Raw genomic sequence first — 16,359 nt, forward strand, 5'->3', positions numbered from 1 at the left:
CTTTTAGGAGTGAAGAAGAGCAGAATGTAAGTGTGGGGGAGGTACGTGAGGCATTACGTAGAATGAAAGGGGGTAAAGCAGCTGGAACTGATGGGATCATGACAGAAATGTTAAAAGCAGGGGACGATATAGTGTTGGAGTGGTTGGTACTTTTGTTTAATAAATGTATAAAAGAGGGGAAGGTACCTAGGGATTGGCGGAGAGCATGTATAGTCCCTTTATATAAAGGGAAAGGGGACAAAAGAGATTGTAAAAATTATAGAGGAATAAGTTTATTGAGTATACCAGGAAAAGTGTATGGTAGGGTTATAACTGAAAGAATTAGAGGTAAGACAGAATGTAGGATTGCAGATGAGCAAGGAGGTTTCAGAGTGGGTAGGGGATGTGTAGATCAAGTGTTTACATTGAAGCATATATGTGAACAGTATTTAGATAAAGGTAGGGGAGTTTTTATTGCATTTATGGATTTAGAAAAGGCATATGATAGAGTGGATAGGGGAGCAATGTGGCAGATGTTGCAAGTATATGGAATAGGTGGTAAGTTACTAAATGCTGTAAAGAATTTTTATGAGGATAGCGAGGCTCAGGTTAGGGTGTGTAGAAGAGAGGGAGACTACTTCCCGGTAAAAGTAGGTCTTAGACAGGGATGTGTAATGTCACCATGGTTGTTTAATATATTTATAGATGGGGTTGTAAAAGAAGTAAATGCTAGGGTGTTTGGGAGAGGGTTGGGATTAAATTATGGGGAATCAAATTCAAAATGGGAATTAACACAGTTACTTTTTGCTGATAATACTGTGCTTATGGGAGATTCTAAAGAAAAATTGCAAAGGTTAGTGGATGAGTTTGGGAATGTGTGTAAAGGTAGAAAGTTGAAAGTGAACATAGAAAAGAGTAAGGTGATGAGGGTATCAAATGATTTAGATAAAGAAAAATTGGATATCAAATTGGGGAGGAGGAGTATGGAAGAAGTAAATGTTTTCAGATACTTGGGAGTTGACGTGTCGGCGGATGGATTTATGAAGGATGAGGTTAATCATAGAATTGATGAGGGAAAAAAGGTGAGTGGTGCATTGAGGTATATGTGGAGTCAAAAAACGTTATCTATGGAGGCAAAGAAGGGAATGTATGAAAGTATAGTAGTACCAACACTCTTATATGGGTGTGAAGCTTGGGTGGTAAATGCAGCAGCGAGGAGACGGTTGGAGGCAGTGGAGATGTCCTGTCTAAGGGCAATGTGTGGTGTAAATATTATGCAGAAAATTCGGAGTGTGGAAATTAGGAAAAGGTGTGGAGTTAATAAAGGTATTAGTCAGAGGGCAGAAGAGGGGTTGTTGAGGTGGTTTGGTCATTTAGAGAGAATGGATCAAAGTAGAATGACATGGAAAGCATATAAATCTATAGGGGAAGGAAGGCGAGGTAGGGGTCATCCTCGAAAGGGTTGGAGAGAGGGGGTAAAAGAGGTTTTGTGGGCAAGGGGCTTGGACTTTCAGCAAGCGTGCGTGAGCGTGCTAGATAGGAGTGAATGGAGACGAATGGTACTTGGGACCTGACGATCTGTTGGAGTGTGAGCAGGGTAATATTTAGTGAAGGGATTCAGGGAAACCGGTTATTTTCATATAGTCGGACTTGAGTCCTGGAAATGGGAAGTACAATGCCTGCACTTTAAAGGAGGGGTTTGGGATATTGGCAGTTTGGAGGGATATGTTGTGTATCTTTATACGTATATGCTTCTAAACTGTTGTATTCTGAGCACCTCTGCAAAAACAGTGATTATGTGTGAGTGTGGTGAAAGTGTTGAATGATGATGAAAGCATTTTCTTTTTGGGGATTTTCTTTCTTTTTTTTGGGTCACCCTGCCTCGGTGGGAGACGGCCAACTTGTTAAAAAAAAAAAAAAAAATTATGTAGTAATAGAGCATTTACCTTGGAGATGGAGAAGAGATGCTGGGCACATCGGCATATGCTAAATTATACGTAGTACATACATATTATTATTATAATTATTATAGTAGTATTGCATATATTATTATATTATGCATATTACATTATATATATTATATTATACATATATTATTATTATATTATACGTATTAGTATATTATTATTATATGTATCATTATTACAGTGGACTCCCGCCTTACAATATTAATCCGTTCCTGAGAGCTCATCGTAAGCCGAAATTATCTTTAGCCGAATTAATTTTCCCCATAAGAAATAATGGAAATCAAATTAATCCGTTCCTGACACCCCAAAGTATGAAAAAAAAAATTTTTTACCACATGAAATATTAATTTTAATACACACAAACTGAAGAAGACATGCACAATTACTACTCTACCAACAGACCCCTGGCAGTCTTCAAGCTGGCACTGGACAAGCACCTAAAGTCGGTTCCTGATCAGCCGGGCTGTGGCTCGTACATTGGTTTGCATGCAGCCAGCAGTAACAGCCTGGTTGATCAGGCTCTGATCCACCAGGAGGCCTGGTCACAGACCGGGCCGCGGGGGCGTTGACCCCTGGAACTTTTTCCAGGTAAACTCCAGGTAATACTAAGAATAGAATACATGACACTTACCTTTATTGAAGATCTGGTGATGATTGATGGGATGGGAGGAGGGGAGAGTGTGGAAGTTATTGTTTAGAAGGGGAATCCCCTTCCATTAGGACCTGAGGTAGCAAGTCCTTTTCCGGGGTTACTTCCCTTCTTCTTTTAATGCCACTAGGACCAGTTTGAGTCACTGGACCTCTGTCGCACAACAAATCTGTCCATAGAGCTCTGTACCTCCCGTTCCTTTAAGACTTTCCTAAAATGGGCCATAACATTGTCATTGTACAGGTTGCCAACACAACTTGCAGTAGCTGTGTCAGAGTGATTTTCATCCGTAAAGACCTGCAGTTCAACCCACTCTGCACATTTCCATAATCTCTTTTTTTCAATTCCATACTAATTCTCACCCTTTTTACCACAGGGATGGCACTAGAAGCTTTCTTGGGGTCCATGGTGATTTATTTTGCAGTTACAAGCACTAAAAACACTGGAATAATGTGAAATGTACCACATGTATGCGTAGATGCGATCGCACTGGCTGGCTTGTAAACACTGGCGCTGAGGCCACACGTGGGACGCGTCCCGGACGAATCACGTAAGGCGAGTTTTTTATCGTGAGGCAAAGCAAATTTTTTGCTTTCATATGCTTTGTATGGTGGATTTAATGTAATGCAATGCGTTCACATAAGGCGGGGGTCCACTGTATTATTATTGTTACGTATTATTAATTAGTACGTACACCTACCATCCGACTTACGACCTGCTCGACGTACGACCATTCGACTTACGATCGTGTTTTCTATGCCAAATTTCTGGGAAATAAACAACTGTTTGTGTTGTACACAGTGTTTATCCAAAACCTTACAGTATAAAATACAGTACTAACAGCATAAAAAGTAAAGTAAAAAATGAAATACCAAAATAAAACAATAAAATAGTCATTACAAAAGTGTGATGTTGATATTCAGTAGTAAGGTTCGACTTACGTCCATTTCGACTTACAACTGGTCTCTCAGAACCGAACTCGGTCGTAAGTCGGATGGTACCTGTACGTATTCTTATAATAATAACTCTTGCTTTACCATTTGGAATTGTTATTCACAAAAAAATTAGATGATTTACTGTTATGCAGACTACTGCATTATTGTAATAATTGTATAAATAATGTCAACCCATTCGTGACTGCATATTAGACTGGCCAGTTGGACACACATTAGCAAAAATCAAACATTTCTGCTACTTTGAGCTCAATTTCAAGGTACTTTTCATTGTGATAGCATACAAATTATATCTATTTCTAATATATCTTCCATTCTATCAAATGAGACCAAAAAAACAAGAATACAAATATAAAAACCATACAAAAACACACTGCTAATGGGTGGATAATGGCTGAGAAGTGAACTCCATTATTTATGGTCCAATTTCTTTCAATTTTGGTGTACATTAAGAAGCAGTAATGTTGAAGGATCAGTTATGGAAGGAGAAAAGAGAATATGAATGTGTAAATTCAAGAATTATGTGGATTAAAGTAAAGGTTGGATGCGAAAAGTGGGTCATAATAAGCGTGTATGCACCTGGAGAAGAGAGGAATGTAGAGGAGAGAGAGAGAGAGATTTTGGGAGATGTTAAGTGAATGTATAGGAGCCTTTGAACCAAGTGAGAGAGTAATTGTGGTAGGCGACCTGAATGCTAAAGTAGGAGAAACTTTTAGAGAGGGTGTGGTAGGTAAGTTTGGGGTGCCAGGTGTAAATGAAAATGGGAGCCCTTTGAACTTTGTATAGAAAGGAGTTTAGTTATAGGTAATACATATTTTAAGAAAAAGAGGATAAATAAGTATACAAGATATGATGTAGGGCGAAATGACAGTAATTTGTTGGATTATGTATTGGTAGATAAAAGACTGTTGAGTAGACTTCAGGATGTACATGTTTATAGAGGGGCCACAGATATATCAGATCACTTTCTAGTTGTAGCTACACTGAGAGTAAAAGGTAGATGGGATGCAAGGAGAATAGAAGCATCAGGGAAGAGAGAGGTGAAGGTTTATAAACTAAAAGAGGAGGCAGTTAGGGTAAGATATAAACAGCTATTGGAGGATAGATGGGCTAATGAGATCATAGGCAATGGGGTCGAAGAGGTATAGGGTAGGTTTAAAAATGTAGTGTTAGAGTGTTCGGCAGAAGTTTATGGTTACAGGAAAGTGGGTGTGGGAGGGAAGAGGAGCAATTGGTGGAATGATGATGTAAAGAGAGTAGTAAGGGAGAAAAAGTTAGCATATGAGAAGTTTTTACAAAGTAGAAGTGATGCAAGGAGGGAAGAGTATATGGAGAAAAAGAGACAGGTTAAGAGAGTGGTGAAGCAATGTAAAAAGAGAGCAAATGAGAGAGTGGGTGAGATGTTATCAACAAATTTTGTTGAAAATAAGAAAAAGTTTTGGAGTGAGATTAACAAGTTAAGGAAGCCTAGAGAACAAATGGATTTGTCAGTTAAAAATAGGAGAGGAGAGTTAGAGGTATTGGGAAGATGGAGGGAATATTTTGCGGAATTGCTAAATGTTGATGAAGATAGGGAAGCTGTGATTTCGTGTATAGGGCAAGGAGGAATAACATCTTGTAGGAGTGAGGAAGAGCCAGTTGTGAGTGTGGGGAAAGTTCGTGAGGCAGTAAGTAAAATGAAAGGGGGTAAGGCAGCCGGGATTGATGGGATAAAGATAAAAATGTTAAAAGCAGGTGGGGATATAGTTTTGGAGTGGTTGGTGCAATTATTTAATAAATGTTTGGAAGAGGGTAAGGTACCTAGGGATTGGCAGAGAGCATGCATAGTTCCTTTGTATAAAGGCAAAGGGGACAAAAGAGAGTGCAAAAATTATAGAGGGATAAGTCTGTTGAGTATACCTGGTAAAGTGTATGGTAGAGTTATTATTGAAAGAATTAAGAGTAAGACGGAGAATAGGATAGCAGATGAACAAGGAGGCCTTAGGAAAGGTAGGGGGTGTGTGGACCAGGTGTTTACAGTGAAACATATAAGTGAACAGTATTTAGATAAGGCTAAAGAGGTCTTTGTGGCATTTATGGATTTGGAAAAGGCGTATGACAGGGTGGATAGGGGGGCAATGTGGCAGATGTTGCAGGTGTATGGTGTAGGAGGTAGGTTACTGAAAGCAGTGAAGAGTTTTTATGAGGATAGTGAGGCTCAAGTTAGAGTATGTAGGAAAGAGGGAAATTATTTCCCAGTAAAAGTAGGCCTTAGACAAGGATGTGTGATGTCACAGTGGTTGTTTAATATATTTATAGACGGGGTTGTAAGAGAAGTAAATGCGAGGGTCTTGGCAAGAGGCGTGGAGTTAAAAGATAAAGAATCACACATAAAGTGGGAGTTATCACAGTTGCTCTTTGCTGATGACACTGTGCTCTTGGGAGATTCTGAAGAGAAGTTGCAGAGATTGGTGGATGAATTTGGCAGGGTGTGCAAAAGAAGAAAATTAAAAGTGAATACAGGAAAGAGTAAGGTTATGAGGATAACAAAAAGATTAGGTGATGAAAGATTGGATATCAGATTGGAGGGAGAGAGTATGGAGGAGGTGAATGTATTCAGATATTTGGGAGTGGACGTGTCAGCGGATGGGTCTATGAAGGATGAGGTGAATCATAGAATTGATGAGGGGAAAAGGGTGAGTGGTGCACTTAGGAGTCTGTGGAGACAAAGAACTTTGTCCTTGGAGGCAAAGAGGGGAATGTATGAGAGTATAGTTTTACCAACGCTCTTATATGGGTGTGAAACATTGGGTGATGAATGTTGCAGCGAGGAGAAGGCTGGAGGCAGTGGAGATGTCATGTCTGAGGGCAATGTGTGGTGTGAATATAATGCAGAGAATTCGTAGTTTGGAAGTTAGGAGGAGGTGCGGGATTACCAAAACTGTTGTCCAGAGGGCTGAGGAAGGGTTGTTGAGGTGGTTCGGACATGTAGAGAGAATGGAGCAAAACAGAATGACTTCAAGAGTGTATCAGTCTGTAGTGGAAGGAAGGTGGGGTAGGGGTCGGCCTAGGAAATGTTGGAGGGAGGGGGGTAAAGGAGGTTTTGTGTGCGAGGGGCTTGGACTTCCAGCAGGCATGCGTGAACGTGTTTGATAGGAGTGAATGGAGACAAATGGTTTTTAATACTTGACGTGCTGTTGGAGTGTGAGCAAAGTAACATTTATGAAGGGGTTCAGGGAAACCGGCAGGCCGGACTTGAGTCCTGGAGATGGGAAGTACAGTGCCTGCACTCTGAAGGAGGGGTGTTAATGTTGCAGTTTAAAAACTGTAGTGTAAAGCACCCTTCTGGCAAGACAGTGATGGAGTGAATGATGGTGAAAGTTTTTCTTTTTCGGGCCACCCTGCCTTGGTGGGAATCGGCCAGTGTGATAATAAAAAACAAAATAAAATATTAATAAGCATCTTTCCATCATACATTACCCAAGTTTCAATAAGATAGTCCAAAAAACAAATGATATCCAATTCCGTAGGTCAAGAGCAAGAGCCCTCTCATCAGCGTCAAGGAACCTCCCTTGAGGCCCGCTCGCATCTGGAAATTTCGCTCACGTTTTTAAGCAAAAAATCGACCAAGCGACTGCTCGTATCTGGAAAAACTCTCACATGGATGCACTCGTAAGCAGAGGTTCCACTGTATAGCCTTCCAAGGAGAGTACCTCGAGGGAGACAACTTCAACTAGCTGATTGTGGCACTTGGGAAGTCATTGGGGTTGGAGGTTAATGGCAAGAATGTGGAAAAGTTGGTGGAGGACCACAATGAAGAGCTAACCACTGAAGAGTTGCTATACCTTAATCTGCAACAGCAACAGACCACAGCTCAGGAAATTGCTTCAGAGGAGGAGGAAGAGAGAGGGAAGAAGTTGCTTTCTTCAGAGATTAAGGAGATGTGTACAATGTGGACTAGGATGGAAAGATTTGTGGAGGATCATCACCCTGACAAAACTGTTGCAGGCCATTTATGCAACATGTTCAATGACAATGTCTCGTCTCATTTTAGGCAAAGTTTAAAGAAACGCCAGAAACAGACCTTTCTCGAACAATTTTTTGAGCAACAGGGGTCCAGTGACTCTCAAGTTGGTCCTAGCTGCATTAAAAAACAAAGGAGGGAAGTAACCATGGAAAAGGACTTGGTACATAAAGTCTTTATGGAAGGGGATTCCCCTTCCAAACAATAGTAACTCTTCCATCCTCTCCCCTCCTCCCATCTTCCACACATTAACTCTTCAATAAAGGTAAATATCAAATTATTGTTTTATTTTTCATGTCTCATTGTTTTCTGTGTAGATAAATGTACAGTTAATGTAAAAAAATATTTTTTTAACACTTTTGGGTGTCTGGAACGGATTAATTTGATTTATATTATTTTTATGGGGAAAATGGTTTTGAAAATCGTGAATTTTGAATTTCGGCAGACTCTCTGGAATGGATTAATCACAAAATTCAAGGGTCCACTGTATCAGTAAAGTGTTGAAGCAACTTAGACATGGTGCGAGTAGGAGTTGTAGATTTATAATGAAAAGTGCCTTTGCTTGAGGTACCTGAATTTCAAATAGGCTGGACCACTGCAATTTTCCTCTGAGGTATAACCCCTTTGGACCAAATACAGTACAACTGAAAAGGTGTACTGTAGGGCTTATGTACTAAAGGACATGGACATTAATGCTATCAATCCCAAATGCTGTTGGCTGGCAATTGTATAGTACTGATGAGAGAGTGGCTGGGACACCGTAAAGTTCTTCGATGTGAGACGTAAAAATATAGCGAGGTGGGCTCCTACTTGGGTTTGGAATGAAGAAGGGAGTACCAATGTAGCCCTAGAGAAATGAACAAGGTGATACCCAATCTGTACCACACAAAGTACATGTGCTCTTACTTGTTTATTAGCTAGGAAATGGTCTCTATTTCTGATATAATGGTACTTGCCCCATGCAGAGCATTACAAACAAATTCTGTGAGCATAGTCAGAACACCAGGACACACATTTTTGTAATATTTATCCAAGCAGCAACTTGGGATCCAGGAAATCACATACACACCCTGAACTATAGTCACCAATGCAACAGGTAATGCAGTTCCATGCAACCCACATGTAATCCTACCAGTGCACACCACCAGGATGTTACTTACAGAAATAATTGAGTATGGCTTAGCAAAACCACCTCTCAGACACAGACCACTAACAATGAAGATGTTTTTCAGTTGTTAATGGCAACAAATACACACTGTTGCCACTCATGGAACCACAGGCAACCTCCAGTAGTACTTCTGCCATCAGAGACCCTACCAAATGGCCACTCCATGTTGGGACTACACCAGCGAATTCAACTGGAAAGGGATGTCTCAATGGTGGATCACCTGAACCCTCTCCCCCCCCCCCCCAGATGATCCAGTTTCTTCTCTAGTGACATGACCACCTCAGCATTACCAAGTAAAGCTATGTCAGAACAGGGCTGACAGTGCTTCCTTCCTGTTCTGTTTAGTTGAATTTCTATCCCAACTAGTGAGAACAAAAGGAAAGGGAGGGCTGAAGGTATTTTGGTTTAATCTAAGAAAGGGAAGAGGAGGACCAATTCCTCAGCTCAAGAGTTTCTTCACCATTACAAGGGGACCACCTTAGAAGGGGTACAGTATTAAGACACACAAAGGAAGGTAAAGGTAAGCATATAATAAATGTAAAATTTTTTTACAAGATTTACCTACCATCTTAAATGTATGCAAGAGTAAAAAAAAAAAAAAATACATAAAATTCTACCAAAATACAAAGTTTAACACTTAAATTTTTCACTCATATAACAGAACAATACAGTAGTACCTCTGAGCGTCTGCTGTCTGGGAATGCATAAAATTCTCATACACAAGGTGCAGGTATCTTATGCACAAGCAGTGTTTGAATGCACTCTCAATGGTGACTAATGAAACATGATGCAAAAACACCCTTTTCCCTTATTAGCCAAATGGCTCTTAATTGAATGTATTACTTCAGTGAATTCTTTAAGGCTATTCTACGCTAATTCACAATTAACTCTAGTTTTACCCATCAAATTCTTTAACAGAAAAAGTTTTAAGTTAAGATTTCATCATATTACCTTGATTATATAAAAACACAGCTAAATACTTCAACTTTGCAACTAACAAGCATTGTTAAGGTAAGCAAGGCTCTACAAGAAACAAGCGTAATGTTTAAAAATTACACATGCATCACAAGATGAAGCAATCTAATACCAGTTTACTTATCCTCTTTTTAGTTAACCATACCACTAAACATGCTGTTATTTCTAGATACAGTTCCAAGTGGTTATACTCTCACAATGAAATACACCAATGCAAGTGAGACGAGTATCTGTACCTAAAAGTTAGAGGACAGGCTCAGCTCCCTGACAATACTGAACCAGACAACATTAACTCCCACTAAGTGTGGGGGTATACTGTATTAATAACCAATCTAGGGGCATAACTTATTTAAAATAGATTATTAGTCTGTCCACCTACTTTATAATTTGGTCAGTATCAATCTACATAGGGAACCATTAGCATACAGATAAGCTAAGAAAAATCAAAGTAATAATAATTAAAACTGAATTTCACTACTGTATTATCTAGAGAAGTTCAAGCATAGAACAAAATTAAACTAAAAAATTAAGTATTGTTTGCAGAACGAAAATTTTGTTATTATTTCTTTAAGTCACAACATTATATGAATTACTGTAACTATTATATCACAAACTTTGTATGCTATCCAGATTAATTTAATGTAACTTTTTATTCCCACCTTTAAGTGCATTACTTAAAAATTATTGAAGATTTTTCCCCAAAATATAATAAATTAAATTGCTATAAGTAGTCTCAAAGCTTTCAATTTGTGATAAGATATAAGGATAATAATTTATCATGCCCCAAATCAGGGAGCTGAGGTAATTGCATCCTCCGTGCCATCAACAACTCACCACCCGTGAAAGAGAAAGCCCCAGAAGTGGTACCAGTATCACCAGCAGGCACAGATGCTCCCCCAAAATCAGACCCAAAGCCTGAATAACGCCTTTCGGGTGCTGTTCCTGTCTTAGCTGCTGCGACCTCAGCTGTTACTGCATCAGATGCTGGTGCTTCTGCTGCTGCTGCTCCTGCTAGGTCAGATGATGGTAAGAACCCCTCTCCTTCACCAATGGTAAAGGACTGGGAGGAAAGGGATTCAGTAAAGCCAAGAGTCTCCTCAACAGGTTGAGCAACAGACTCATCCGTTGCACAAGGAGCTTGTGCAGAGGCCCAGGGATCTTCTCCCGAGGGCTGAGGTAGAAAGTCCACAGAACCAAAGACTGAAGGAGGAGGAGGAGCAGCTTTTTCTGAAGCAGAGGCAATGATATTGGCAGGAGAAATAAGCGAAAAATTTATTTATTAAAAATATGCACATATTTCTGTTTACATTTTAATATGTAGAAAAATGAGCAGTGTTCTCCCCTACACAAATTCACTACCCCATCCTTTTCCTACCCCCTCCCAAAATTTATCCAGCTTCCCTCTTATTCGTACACAAAGGGCAGGCAGGAAAGCAAGCATGCACACACTCATAAGGCACACTAGGTAATAACTCATACATCCACACACTATGCAAATACACATGCAAACATTTTGCAAAAGTCATCCTGTTTTATTAGATCATATACTGTACATGAAGTGAAAAAATAGAATGGTAATCTAAATCCTTATTTCAGGTAAATTAAATGAGATAAAGGGACTGCAAGGGACTGATATAAAGAAAACATAAGAAAAGTTCAATAACATACAAGATAATGGTATTTAACCCTTTCAGAGTCGAAAGGCCCTCACTGAAACTTCTCAGGGTCGAAAATTCTTCGGAAAAAAAAAACAAAAAATATTTTTCCTTATGAAATGATAGAGAATCTTTTCCAGATCATAATGACACCAAAAGTATGAAATTTGATGGAAAACTTACGGAATTATGCTCTCACGAAGTTAGCGGTCTCACCAATGTTTATGCATCAGCGATTTCACCCACTTTGAGCCCTATTTTCGGCCAATTCCTGTGTACTAGTCGACAAAAACCATATTTATTTTGCTACAACTCCATTTTTTCTATCGAATGAGTACAAGAAACCACTCATTTACCAATTTCAACTATCCAATAAAGTGGTTAGAAATTGACAATTTTGCCAATTTCACGCAAATTTCAGATGATGCCAATTTCCAAATGGGGTCCAGAATAAACAAGACAGACATTCCTGGCACTAAAATAACAAGTTCTCTGTTCATCAGTCACGTCCCCAGGCCCCTCTTATATTTCTTTTGCTTTCCACTTTGAATTTTTATTCTCACAAAAAACAGAAGATTTACTGTTATGCAGACTACTGCATTAGTGTAGAAATGGTACCTTTGATATACCTTTGAAGAATTTCAAGAGTATATCTACTCTCTGAGCCCAGCTATGGGCCAGGCTCATCTAGTGCTCGCCTGGTCAACCAGCGCACTTGTGAAAGAATATTAGACTCATCGGTTGACGTGTATTGGACACTTGGCATGATTTGTTTACTTCTGAACTTTGGTAAAAATCGAACATTTCTCCTACTTTGACTTCAATTTTAAGGTACTTTCATTGTGAAACCAATCAAAATCATCTCAATTTCTGTATTATGTCTTCCATTCTATAAAATGAGACCAGGAAAACTAGAATACAACCATAAATACCATATGAAAATACAGTGCAAAGTCGCTGTTTTAATCCAAAAACACGGTCAATTTTTTTTTCTCATTACGCACTGTGTGCTGCAGGATTTTTTTTTATACTGCACACACTGACCACAGACCCATTCTTTCATATGTAGGCCTACCAGCTTTCTCTCGCTAGATTTGAAGGCGCTAGAATTTAGGTGTTCTAGTACATCAATAACCCTGGTGCGTAAGCCGTACTAGTACGTCGAAATCCCTGAAAGGGTTAAGAATTTAAAAACTAGAAAGCAAGTTCAACATAGGTGATGGAAAGAAATGAAGTTGAAACTTAACAACCATGCACCAACTCCTATACCTGCCTTATTCATACAAGACAAAAATTAATGCACAAATATAAGAAAAATTGCTTTATGTAGGTTGGGTCCAAGAGCTTTTCAGATGACAGAATTATGGATAATGGGACTCGCTAAGGTTGAGTTACAAATCATACTATGATTCATCCTCACCAATTATTAATACACCAATACAGTATACTGTTATAATCTTCATACATTTATAAAAATGAAGTTATTTAAATCCAACAAGTAAAAAAAACTTATTTGTAAACAAAATAAGGACAACAAAATTATGATATTTCTGAATTTCTTCAATACCGATAGATAAAATAAACCTTATGAAGTCACCTTGCTAGGAAAATTATACCTAAAACAGAGAAAATACACTCAAAAATTAATAACTACATTAATTTTCAGAATGGGTTGACCTAGCATTGGGATCATTTTCAGTGCAATAGAGAGATACGACCAGTCATTTTAATTAGTGGGGTGTGGTGTATTTTACAAATGTCATCTGTAGAGGCTCACCCAGAACATAAATATCAGAGACAGTTTTTTTTTTTTTTTTTCAACAAGTCAGCCGACTCCCACCGAGGCAGGGTGACCCAAAAAGAAAGAAAATCCCCAAAAAGAAAAATACTTTCATCATCATTCAACACTTTCACCTCACTCATACATAATCACTGTTTTTGCAGAGGTGCCCAAATACAACAGTTTAGAAGCATATATAAAGATTATAACATATTCCTCCAAACTGCCAATATTCCAAACCCTTCCTTTAAAGTGCAGGCATTGTACATCTCATTTCCAGTACTCTAAGTCTGGCTATATAAAAATAACCAGTTTTCCTGAATCCCTTCACTAAATATTACTCTGCTCACACTCCAACAGCTCATCAGGTTCCAAAAACCATTTGTCTCCATTCACTCCTATCTAACATTCTCACGCACACTTGCTGGAAGTCCAAGCCCCTCACCCACAAAACCTCCTTTACCCCCTCCTTCCAACCTTTTCGAGGAAGTTATATAGTTATAACATAGTTATATCTAAGAATAAAGATCCTAGAAAAAATGTACTACAATAGTTAGTGTTCAGTTAAAGCTACTGCCATATTACTTTTAATATAACATGAACATCCAAGAAAAAATATACGTATATTAGGCATGAAAACAGATCCTAATATACAGTAGTCAAGTTTGCAAAATATGTGGAAAATTTCCACATTAGTTAGAATGAACATTAGCAAATACAACAGATCCAAAACTTAGAAGCAGTTAAGAGACTCTAAATAAACCTGGAGAATACCTGGAGAGAGTTCCGGGGGTCAACGCCCCCGCGGCCCGGTCTGTGACCAGGCCGCTGCTATCATTATTATATTCACAAAAAGAGCCAAACCTGTGAGAGTCATAAAGTGCTACAAGGCTGATGAAAGCTGTCGAAAAGGGTCTCTCTGCCCTGAAAGCAAAACTCTCTGGAAAGAGAGCAAGCAAAGTTGAGCATCAAGGTGATGAAAAAACCACAGAAAATTAAATATACAGTGGACCCCCGCATAGCGAACGCATCGCATAGCGAACAATCCGCATAGCGAACGCTTTGTTCGCTGAAATTTTGCCCCGCATAGTAGACAAAAACCCGCTCAGCGAACTTCGTCCGAGACGCGTCCAATGTGGGCCCTCAGCCAGCCTCACATGTGCCGCCCGTCCCATTGTTTACCAGCTAGCCTCCGCGGTAACATTCAAGCATACACTCGGAATATTTCGTATTATTACAGTGTTTTCGGTGCTGTTTCTGGAAAATAAGTGACCATGGGCCCCAAGAAAGCTTCTAGTGCCAACCCTGTGGTAAAAAGGGTGAGAATTAGTATGGAAATTAAGAAAGATTTTGAAGGGTTTGGGGCTAACCCTGAGAAGCCTATGCCAGTTGTGGAATCCATTGTGCCTACTTCAAAAATTAAGGAAATGTGTGCACAGTGGGTTGAACTGCAAACCTTTATGGATGAAAATCACCCTGACACAGCTGTTGCAAGCCGTGCTGGTGACTATTTCAATGACAATGTTATGGCCCATTTTAGGAAAGTCTTGAAGGAACGGGAGGTACAGAGCTCTATGGACAGATTTGTTGTGCGACAGAGGTCCAGTGACTCTCAAGCTGGTCCTAGTGGCATTAAAAGAAGAAGGGAAGTAACCCCAGAAAAGGACTTGCTACCTCAAGTCCTAATGGAAGGGGATTCCCCTTCTAAACAGTAAGAAGATAATGCTCTCCCCTCCTCCCATCCCATCAATCATCACCAGATCTTCAATAAAAGTAAGTGTCATGTAATTGTGCATGCCTTTTTCAGTTTGTGTGTACTAAAATTAACATTTTTTTGTGGTAAAAAAATTTTTTTTTCATACTTTTGGGTGTCTTGCACGGATTAATTTTATTTCCATTATTTCTTATGGGGAAAATTAATTCGCATAGCGAACATTTCGCATAACGACCAGCCCTCTTACACGGATTAAGTTCGCTATGCGGGGGTCCACTGTACATGTTCCTTGATAAATGGTGAAATTAAGCAAAAGGTGCTTGACTATCAATGGAACCTGATAAATTGCACAGAGGTGATGGAAGCCATTCCATGGTATAGTTATATGCTTGCCTTGTGTGGTCAATACTCAGTCATGAGAGAGCAATGAGACGAACTCAGCCAAGAGCCCAACTGTGATTTGATCAAGAGCAGCTTCGTGTCCTCTATCCTGGACCAACAATGTTGCCATCAATTTTGAATGCTCTTAAACAAAACTAGAAAACAGCCTAAATAGGATACATCCCTGCTAGAGATGGACAGGTCCTGGACTGCTAAAAGTGCAGAATAGTCTGCAAGCTAATTACCCTGGACACAATGGCTTTATGCTTGCTCAAGCAGTGACATACCCAGCATTGAAGGCAAAGGATGATAGGATGTAAGGAGTGAAAACACTAAAGAGCTTGTAATGCATTTTGGGTCATGGTTTACAGCAAAATATACAGTAGGAAGAGAAGCACTGGATGATGGCTACATAAGGAGTGCATAACCCTGCCATAAAAATACTAGCCAAATCCAGTAAGTATCCCTGTATCATACTACCAGGAAAAACAGCAATATATCCTATACCATTAGAGGATTTAAGAGCCAGCAGAGTGCACACAGTAATATATGAGCAATTTAAAAATGATCAAATAAGAGAATGTATGTCCATAGCAGTTAAGTGAGAATTTGGAAAGAAAAAAGGAGGGGCATACTTGAATCATCAGTACCTCCCAAATTGGGATAGAAAGATGAACAGGGTAAACAGAAAAGGTGAATATTAACTTTTTCACTATCTCTATGTAGATTAATGTTATTTATGCAAGTGTTGCTCATGTATATCTATGCTGTGATGAATAAATTTTGGCCTAGACATGAGGGAATGGGTCTGTGCAGTGTGCACAGTATAAAAAAAATCCTGCCCTACTCAGTGCATGAAGGATTTACTGGCTGATTCTTGGCATCATTTGATAGTATGGAAGACATACCACTAAAACAGAATGAGTTTGGACAGTTTCAGGACTGGAAGTAACTTGAAATAGGGCTCAAAGTAGCAGAACCATTTAATTTTTGCTGGTTTTCCTGGGAGAAGGGTCAGAACTCTCCCTCCCACAGTCAGTTTTATGAGGTTTTACTACATCTGTTTAAATTGGGCTGCCCTAAACCATAAATGATCATCCCTAGTTATATTTTATTAACCTGAGAAATAACATAA

At 39.3% G+C, this 16,359-nt stretch overlaps 1 protein-coding gene across 1 annotated transcript in view; it reads right to left on the reverse strand.

The window, feature by feature from the left end:
* Clc (clathrin light chain) overlaps positions 1-16,359 on the reverse strand; it is a gene marked incomplete at its 3' end in the record, with an annotated part of 155,959 nt that overhangs the window by 57,342 nt on the left and 82,258 nt on the right. The window contains 1 exon segment of the mRNA XM_053787387.2: positions 10,529-10,921. Within this exon segment, the coding sequence (XP_053643362.2) occupies positions 10,529-10,921 (393 nt within the window).

This window comes from Cherax quadricarinatus, chromosome 39 (assembly GCF_038502225.1).
Source record: "Cherax quadricarinatus isolate ZL_2023a chromosome 39, ASM3850222v1, whole genome shotgun sequence".
Classification (NCBI taxonomy): Eukaryota; Metazoa; Arthropoda; class Malacostraca; order Decapoda; family Parastacidae; genus Cherax; species Cherax quadricarinatus.